The 9,989-nt window shown below is 38.9% G+C and overlaps 1 protein-coding gene across 1 annotated transcript; it reads right to left on the bottom strand.

The window, feature by feature from the left end:
• Nucleotides 1-223: 223 nt before the first annotated feature.
• tkfc (triokinase/FMN cyclase) lies at nucleotides 224-9,449 on the bottom strand. Its single transcript, XM_044341191.1, has 17 exons — nucleotides 9,346-9,449; nucleotides 7,872-8,061; nucleotides 7,629-7,733; nucleotides 7,286-7,473; nucleotides 6,831-6,909; nucleotides 6,644-6,733; nucleotides 5,603-5,637; nucleotides 5,403-5,487; nucleotides 5,208-5,297; nucleotides 4,936-5,052; nucleotides 4,738-4,857; nucleotides 3,549-3,686; nucleotides 3,337-3,443; nucleotides 3,141-3,247; nucleotides 1,654-1,687; nucleotides 1,411-1,503; nucleotides 224-900 (listed from the first exon to the last, which is right to left on the bottom strand). Exons 1-17 carry the CDS (start codon nucleotides 9,349-9,351, stop codon nucleotides 742-744), a joined length of 1,743 nt encoding a protein of 580 aa, XP_044197126.1. The 5' UTR covers nucleotides 9,352-9,449; the 3' UTR covers nucleotides 224-741.
• Nucleotides 9,450-9,989: the final 540 nt, after the last annotated feature.

Here is a 9,989-nt window from a genome sequence, read left to right as displayed (position 1 = left end):
AAGTGGTATGCGTGTCACTTGTGTGTCAGGAAGTTGGTGCAGGGTTGGAAGTTGAGAGAGAGAGAGAGAGAGAGAGAGAGAGAAATGAAAGTTAAAAGAAAGAGAAGAAGAGCTGAAAGAAGAAAAAGATTCATATCTACAGATATTTTCATTATAACCACAAAGAAAAAAGCACATGTAAAATGTCTAATTTCGATCAAAGCACACCAACCGCACACACATATACACGTGTGAAAATTTTATTTTATTTGACAGAATTAACACTGTTTCACTATTAAAGTGCTTTTAATCCATGCACAGTATGACTTATTCTACACTATTTTTGTATAAAACATTTCCTTCTTTAATTAGAAATGTTTGAAATACAGTCAACACTGTAGGTGAAGTCTAGTTGTCTTGTGCAGAAGATTATTAACTATGAAAATCTTCTATACAAACACCATAATATAATATAACTCTATTTGTATTTAATTATTAGTACTGGGGAATGTTCAATTCATGATTCAACTGCTTATACAAAACTCTCCGGCTGTTCAAAATTAATTATCACTAGTATGAAAGCAGCAATTAAGATAAAACTGGTTCACAGTATTTCTGAGCTTGTTAGTCAAATCTTAAAAGGTACCAGGACACAGTGAACACTTAATCACAATAAGTTATTTTGTGATAATAAAGTTCAGGCAATGTTAGTGTGGTGGTCTGCAATATAATCTGCTCAGATCCTGGTTGCTGAATTCCGAATTACTCCTGCGCCTCCAGCGCCTCCAGCACGGCTCTGAAAATGGCGGCGACAGCCACGGCTCCGGGGTCAGGCAGGGTGACCCTCTCAGCCGCGATGTAGCTGGCTCGTCCCGCCCTCGCTGTGAGGTCACGGGTCGACTCTGCCCCCACAGCTGCTTTCTAAGGGAACGGAAAGAAAAAGATGACAGATGGAAAAAGAAAGCAAAAGACAAGATAATTCAAGAATAGCACACAAGTTTAATAATAAATACGAACAAATAAGGGCACAACTTTCCAACGGAGATGACAAACATGTGGAAAATTATGAAATTGGGGAGAAAATATATGCAGAATCCAGAAACTTATCTAAAAATCTTTCTAGTAAAAGATTAAATACTGCTTTTCCTCTTCCTGCAGCAACAGTCATTTCATCCTAAGTGGGTGTCAGCTAATGTTAATGGAAAACTCTTTTTTTTGAGGCTTACACTTGTTAAATTAATGAAATAAAGACATTGTTAAGAAGGCATCCATGTCTGTGTACAAACATACTGCATATATACAAGGTTATTCGGCTGTTTTCTGGAGCAGATCTGAGTCTTATTACTTCAAAAGTCTGCAGCACTGGATGGTGCTGTCAGCAGCTTTACAGCTTAAATAAAAGCTACGCTACTTGTTGAACATTATCTTCACCTGCACAGCCGTCCGTAGAACAGCCATCTGTCCGCTGAGTGGTGCTGTGATCAGTTTCATCAGCTCATCCACCGCAGGACACAAAGCATCCAACTGGAGAATGAAACAGAAACAAAGATGTAAAAAGAGACAAAGTACTAACTGAGGATGTGAGAACCGGGCAAATGAATATATCAAGCAGGATAAACTTTTAACAGTAGGCAAAAATGCATGGAAAATAGCAAAAATGAGATAACAACTCACCATTGTTCTGTCTCCAGGGTCGGCACCTCCGTATCTGGAAGACAGTTGACATTACAGATTATTTAGATTCATGTGAAGCGTTTCTTAACCTTTTCTGACACACGATCGAAGCAGTTTAAGACTCGTCAGGGCATCGTGTAAGTCTGAGTGAGGCTCCAATTACTTATCATTGATTATTTATTACTGTATGTCCAACAAAATTAGAATGATTCATGACAAAACGCACATCACTACTTCCTAGAGCCCAAAGTGAGTCTTTAGTCTCCAAATAATGTACAAAATACAACGATTAGAAACAGAGAAAAGCCTCAAACTTCACATTTGAGAAAGTTTCATCAATTAATATTCTGCCAAATCCACATATCCAAGAATCAACTCATTGTTTCAGCACTAAATGTGATTCTGGCAAACTTTTAACATTATATTCAGCAGCAAAAAAAAAGTAATATACTGCATAGATGCTTCTATTAAAATAATAAGGTGATGCTTAAGTTTCTGTTGGAATGTCTGGAAATCTTCTGGGATCATATCTGTTTACTCCACACAGGGATGTTTTTCAATTCAGCTTTTACATATTTCTTTTTCTGATTTTTTCATGTGATATGATCGAAAGCTCTGGAACAACTACTAAATGGGCCTTATGGTGAGTTGTTTTGTGAGCTGCTGTTTCTAAAAGGTCAAGAATGAACTTTGATCATCAGTTTTTAAGCAAACACAGATAAGAAGTCCTTAAAGTGTTCAGAAAAAGTGGAAATTTAAAGATCTATACCTCCACAACAAACTTGGCAATCTCCATCTACTGATGAAGCTCATGTGATATGATCAAAAGACGCAGAAAAGGAAAACAAAAAGACACATTTTCACTCTCTCTCAAAAAAAACAACACTGTAGTGGAAAACTGCCTTTCCATGAATAGGCCGGTAATTGTACAAAGATAACATTTATGTCAATAAGAGATAGTTCCCATGGGAACTCGGAAGGGGGGGATCAGTGAGGTCACGTTTTAATTTTCTGTGTGTGATGAGCGAAGGCCGCTGGGCCATGTGTATTGGGAGAAATGTGGAAGATACGAAGTGCAACTGATACATGTTAGAGAAGTCTGAGACAGCATTGTTTTCTGAGATGAGTCATGTTTGGATTATTACCAAAGTCTTAAGATCAAACAAGGTGGGGTTCAGCAAATAAGCGCCACATAAGGAGGGGTTATGAGAGGTATATAATCTACTGTTTTATGATTTTTCATTAGGTGCTTTATCCCGGGATCAAGGCCTCGGTTTGCTTTGTATTTGCTCTTTATGCAGAGTAAACCTATTCACATTGAACTCTACCAACTTCCAGTGTATTTCTTTGAGTCTTTCTCTTATAAGTTTTGAGTTTAAGTTGTGGGTGACCTGAAGATTTATTGGCCCTCTATCAGGATTTCCCACAACAACATGCTCAAATGGATGAATCAAAATGCACACAGACGTTACAATACTATCCAGTACCTTCTCATGGCTTGTGTCCCAGCATGCATTGCGCTGGCCCAGGCTAAGGCGTCGCTTCGCCCCTCGGTCACATGACCGGCCGCGGCAGTCAGGAACAGACTGTACAACTGAGAGAGACACATGAAGATGTGTGTGTGTGTGTGTGAGCTGTCAATCAGTGTGTAATCTTACTTATCAAATTAAGAGGAAAACTTACTGCTCCTGAAGACCCGCCCATCTTCTCCTCCACCAATCCAGCGAGGACTGATAACAGTTTCCCGGGGCAACCAGGGACCACATGATGCTGTAGCCACTCCTGAATGGCTGAGTGAGTATGTTAGAAGATTTTTTTTTAATATGCCTGTTCATTGTTTTTGCATGTTGTCTTCATATTTTATGTATTTTTTGGCACCACACACAGTTTCTTACCTCTAGCAGCTTGTGCATGTGTGTTCCCACAGTCTCCGTCCCCGGAAGCGCGGTCCAGGGAGTTCAGTTCCTCCTGCTTTTCCAACAGTGTTGAACAAACCCTCTCTAATGCCTTACGCATCACAGGACTCAGTGGTCCTAGCAGAAAAAAAAACACACATACTATAGGTTTTTTCTTATGAGACATAAATGTAAGATTTCCAACATGGGAAGTTGAGGACATGATGTGCCATTATAATACATGATATCCTCCAGTAAATGAGGGACATGATCAAGGATGACAAGGGATTAACAAGGGCAACAAGCACTGGACTATGATAAATTAAATTGCACTTCCTCTACTGGCCAGAAGATGGCAGTATTGAATTAAATAGAGGGTTTCTGCAGGGCTCACCAAGTCAAATTTAAGACTTTTTAATACCTTTTAAAAACCAATTTAACACCTGTTTCACAATCACACCGGACAAAGTATGAAACTATGATGCAAAAACACGATATGGTCAAGAATTATTTATTATATCACACTCTTTTCAAGTACTTCCAAGCAGTATATAACAATGATTCCCAACGATACAATAAATTAAATTATTGCAACCTAGACCTGGATAAGCAGCAGAAATGGATGGATTTTGGCTAAAATTGACTCTTGCCTATTATGACTTGATGAGCTTCGACTACTGTAGTGAGCAATAGTGACAATATTTGCAACAGGTCTGAGGATGTTGACAGAAAATATGCAAACACCCTTTTAGCTTATAGATGTATGACATCTACTGACAGCCTGCAGTCAAATTAACAGTCAAATAACTTACATTACTATCTATGGCAGGCAAGAGAAAAATATTTATTTTAAAGGCTTTTTAATATATTCTAAGGCTTTTTTTTTAGGAAAGTAAAAAATGTAAGGCTTTTTAAGACCTGCAGATATCCTGAAATAGAAATGAATAAACTTCTCTGTAGAAATACAAATTAAATTACAAAATAAATTTTACATTTTAATGCCTCTGTTGGTATTAAACATTATTGAGTTATTAAGATATTGAGGCTTACAGACTAGGCTACCAGCTGCCTTTTGAATTTTAAGGCTTCAGTAACTGAAAAGATGGCGGTGAGCTATAAACTGAAGTTCACCACATAATACACAATAATACACTACATATATACACAGTACGTAACCTAGGAAACTGACCTTCCGGGTGAGTGGTGTCCTGAGGCCGCGTGGTCATGGCTGGAGCATCTGTGATGTAGCTGCGTCCGCTCACGCAAACACTGCTGAGGTTTGGCCAGGCGGGGGCGCCGGTCTTAGCATCTGGATGAGATAGGAGAAGTTTAAGTGTGTGAGTGTGTGTGTGTGTGTGTGTGTTTGTGTGTGTGTGTGCAGTCTTACCAAACAGTTTCAGTATTTCCTGATTGGCCCTCATCATCGTCAGCGACACTCCCGCCATCTCCAGTGATGTCATGAACGACCCGGACATCACCCTGGAAACCACCATCCCACGACTCTCTGTAACCGTAGAGACCGCCAATCACATTCCACAACTTCCTCAGAGATGTTGACCATTGAATGGAGGTCAAAAAGGTCCAAACTTAGAATGCATGTTAACACGTGAACACAGATAAGCGAATGTATCCATACAAACAAACACACGCTGTAGTTACCCAGACAGATGATGGCAGCTCTTGTAACCACCGCCATCTCCAGACACGACAGAGCTCCCAGGTTGTTCACACACACAACCACACTGTCTCCTGTATCAAGGATGAAGGACACACACACTGAGTTCAAATAAATTGTGGCTACATACACTTAAAGTCAATATAATTAAAAGATATAATAGATTACACTAAACGTACCAGACTTCAGGGGCAGATGTGATTGGCTGTCAGGATTGGTCATGTGATCTATCATTGTCTTCACCACCTCATCTGCAGACGCCACCTGATTGAGAAGATAAGTTAATAAAACTAACAAAAAGAAGAAGTGAAAAAGGGTAAATGGAATCACATAGATAGTAGATTTGGGCTAGTACCAGCTCAATCTGAGTCTGACTCACCTTTGACCTTTTGATTCCAGGTTCACCGTGGATTCCTGCAATGGATGAAAAACACCTGTAAACATGCTACAACTCTCTCCCTCATCCTCTCAGTCCTTCATCCTTCTTAGATGTGGTTTTATAAGTTCTCTCTATACCTTTCTTACAGCAGAATACTAGTTTGGTCTCACTGGAGCCACAAAGTCAAACAAACATGGAGGAAAAGCTTGTTACTTGTCATACCCAGTTGTGCAAAAGTTGTCATAAACCAATAACTCTGCTTCCAGAAAAGGGTAAAACACCCCATGTACTATAGGTGGAAAATGCCTTTTTATTACAAACACTGTAGTATCACTGCTAATATGTCATTAGGAAAACTCAATCAATTGGTTTAATATATTAAAGGGTCAAATAAAATAACAAAAAACAAACTAGTGGCGACTGCAGATAGTTTCTCACCTCACATTCAAAGCATAATAGGGACATTGTTATCTACATTAACGTGTTTTTTTCTAAAAAGAAAGGTAATGTTGACTTTTTCAAATGTCAAATGAAACTCCATTCACCTCCATTGTATTGAGTTGGAGACAGATACAGTAAATATGCATGGTTAGATACCACTGGGGAAAAGTACAAATATATTTTAAATTTGGTGGAACTGACTCTTTAAAAAGGCACTTTTAGTTCCCAAAAATGTAAATAAATAGACGTAAGAGTTTCAGTAACAGTCTTGTCAAAGCTGCTCTCATGCTAGCTACACCGCCAGTTAGCTACACCTCCAGTTAGCTAGCATGAGCTAACATATTAAACCTACAGTTGAACAATAAAGCCTGTGGTAAATAAATAGGTCTACATGTCTGAATTTAAACCTAATTATATGTAAATTAATAATAAAACATTATAAAAAAAGCATATTTTTATAATTCTGGCATATGTATCTGCACAGGAACTTATATTTGGTTCAGAATAGGTAGACCTAAAATCTTATACTGGTCTGTCCTTCCGGTCTACCTCTCCCTCCTCCTCTCTCCATCCTCCTCTCCTCCTCTCATCGTCCCTCACCCAGTCCCAGCTCCATGTCTCCTGGCGGCAGGTCAAAAGAAGGCAGGCAGCCTGGAACGCTGCACGGAGACAGACTCACGCCAAGTGTACCTGCAATACAAAAACAACAACAACAAAATGTATGATTATGAGAATTATCCCAGTAGCCACGGAACAGTACGTAAATGAGCAGGTGAAGGAGACTCACCAATCCCCTTCAAGACCTCCGTCACCTTGGAAAAGATCTTGTCCAATGAGCAGCCTTCTTCTGCTAAGGCACCTGCCAGCTGAGAGAAAAAGAGAAAGTGTGACCAGATTTTTAAAGGCAGGTTATTGTAAACTGCAAAAATGTTTATTTTTTAACAATATATGATCACTTAATAATTATAAAAACAACAGATTAGACACATGGAGGCAGAATCCCATCTTCTTCTCCCATTGCAGTATAATCTGGTTCATACAGACATACTGGACTTCTTTAAAAAGGACCATTTCACCAATTTTTAACCTTCTAGCTAACCCTCTAGCTATCTGGATTAGGGATAAGCAAAAGCCTGAAGTTAAAAAGCAAGTAAGTGGACCTTGATTTAAGATCTATTATTGTCAAACTACTATTTCCAAGCTCAAGCATGAACTTCCACACTTCATATTGCTGTTGTTCACCTTGTGTATGAAGATGGTGCCGCACAAGCCTCTCCTCCCGGCCTTACTGGGGCGGTCGAAGGCGCAGTCGTCGGCAACTATCACCATGTCAACGGAGACGCCGTGGTTACGGGCTTGTTCTGCGGCCAATCCAAAGTTGAGGCGGTCGCCGGTGTAGTTCTTCACAATGAGAAGGACCCCGGACGCTCCTGGGAAGGGATGAGGATTGTTATTCTTTCATTATTTATTCATTTAATTATTAATTATAGTGTTTGAAAATTCCTGCACTGAAGCCACTTTAACACAATGAGTATAAACAAGTGAGTAAAAATTAAAAACGTGGAAAGACAAAACAGCAGCGTACCTGCGTTGTGCAAGCAGAGAATGGCAGCCAGGATGCTGGCAGGAGGTGGAGACGCAAATACTCCACCTGCTACTGCTGCGGACAACATACCTGCACCAATATAACCTGGAGACAGAGAGAAAGAGGAGGATGGGGGAGGAGAGAGTGTGAGAAATAAAAGCTGATTTTGATCAGTTTTAAAATGTGATGACAGTAAAACTCTCTGTATGTGTGTGTAGCCTACATGCATGAATGGAGTCTTACCCCCGTGTGCAGGCTCGTGTCCCGACCCTCCTCCTGACAGCAGGGCCACTTTGCCCTTCAGGTTGTCCAGGTCGGACCGAAGCACAACCCTGTGGCCCTTCAGCAGAGACAGGCCCCCGCTGGCCCTGGCGAGGCCGCAGAGTGCTTCGTCCACACAGCCGTCCACTGAGTTGATCAACTTCTTTTGGGGCTGAGAGACAGAAATGAAGAACTTATTAACAAAATATGAATAAGCTCCTGAAATATGATGTATTGTAACACTTTAAACTGGCAAAAACCAAGTAGCCTGTCCTGGACCAACATTAAATACTGCTTACATATTAATGCATTAATAATAATAGTAACACTGACTTTACAAGTATAAGTACATTTACTCAAATACAATTTTGAGGTACTTGTACTTTACTTGAGTATTTACATTTGATACTACTTTATACTTCCACTCCACTACATTTCAGAGGGAAATATTGTACTTTCTACTCCACTACATTAATTTGACAGCTTTAGTTACTTTCCAGATGAAGATTTGACACAATAGGTAATATAACAAGCTTTTAAAATATAACACATTGTTAAAGATGAATCCAGTGGTTTCCAACCTTTTTGGCTTTTGAAAAAAAGTGTGTAGTCGGGGTCACATTTCAGATGTCTATGAGTTGTTAACAGCTGCAGCAAATAGTGATCTTTCCCTCTAAACTTCTCACATGCTTTCATTTCAATAAATGTTCAAATGATCCAATATTTCACCAAAAATCAAAGATTTGTGTATCAGAACTTTGTTTTTTCTTCTTTCCTCTCCCATTAATCATCTCACGACCCCTCAGATTTATCCGCTGACCCTTTGGAGGGGCCCAACCCCTAGGTTGGGAACCACTGGACTAAACTAGCTAACTGTATATAAAGCTACAGCTACAACAGTAACATGCTGCTCTAACACTGATGATTCAGTATTAATAATCTAATGATGTCATATATAATAATATATCAGTCAGAGGGACCAAACCACTACTTTTACTGCAATACTTTAACTACATCAAGCTCATAATACTTATGTACTTTTACTTACTTTTTAATAGTAAGTATTCAGTTCATGCATGACTTTTACTTGTAATAGAGTATTTTACATTGCCGTATTGGTACTTTTACTTAAGTAAAAGATCTGAGTACTTCCTCCACCACAACATGCACACAGTTAATTCCAAGTTCACACAAACTGCACAATAAAAATTTCTTTCATTTGCAACAACAAAACGGTATAAAAGTGGGATTTACAACTTTCCCTGCAGCTCTCTAATCACCGCATGGACTCTGATCTCTTTTGACTGACAGGTGTGCAAAACAAAGCTAACTCAACCATGCTGAAAATCCTCCTGTCATTCTTCATGTCAGCACAAATGTACAGTGAGACAGACTCTCTGTTTACTGCATGTCTCCAATTACGGTCCATAATCTAATTTATTAAATGATTGTTTACCTCCATTTGGATTTTTGTTGCTTCTACTTTTCCTCTTCTGACAGCAGCACGAACCAGCAGAGTGAAGTCAGACAGATTTAGTTAGAATGACACCGGATGTAATACCATGTTGTCTAGAAAATAAAAATGCATGATTCATCTCCTTTAAAGTTCGTTTGCACAACTACAGTGACCGTCCTAAAATAAATAAATAAAATATGGTTTCATTATGTAAAATATGCAGCAAAATAAGACTTGACAGTTTATTATTTGCTAAAAGCAACGTCCATTTTTATAGTATTGTTTTATTTTGAAACTACGAGAGGAAGTGTTGACTTATTTCACAAGAGGTGGAGGTGGAGTGAGACACCAGTCACTCCTACATTTTTTTTTATTTCCGGTTAATTTATTGAATGGTCTGGATTTCAACAACGTTTGCAGTGGAATCTAATTCACACACATCCTTCTCTCTTCAGGATGTTTATTAATTATGAGCTTTTATGGCAATTTTGAGGAAAATATGTGCTTTCAGAAATAACTTGTTGGAAAACAGCTACAACAATTTAAAATCCAAAATGAATGTGAGTTGTTCTTTGCCATTTTAAAGACAATATTTTAATGAGATCTAATGCAATGAGTTTGTTGTATTTGACAGGCTGGAATAT

The sequence above is a fragment of the Thunnus albacares genome, chromosome 22 (genome assembly GCF_914725855.1).
Source record: "Thunnus albacares chromosome 22, fThuAlb1.1, whole genome shotgun sequence".
Classification (NCBI taxonomy): domain Eukaryota; kingdom Metazoa; phylum Chordata; class Actinopteri; order Scombriformes; family Scombridae; genus Thunnus; species Thunnus albacares.
Note: the sequence above shows the minus strand (reverse complement) of the source record. Positions and strands in the feature narration are given on the sequence as shown.

Bases quoted from the DNA above. Each gene is read 5' to 3' on its own strand.
- tkfc (XM_044341191.1), bottom strand. The intron at 6,910-7,285 runs GTGAACAACAGC...TTTTTCTCTCAG, and splicing joins GCACCATCTTCATACACAAG to CTGGCAGGTGCCTTAGCAGA. The intron at 901-1,410 runs GTGAAGATAATG...CCGTTCCCTTAG, and splicing joins TTCTACGGACGGCTGTGCAG to AAAGCAGCTGTGGGGGCAGA.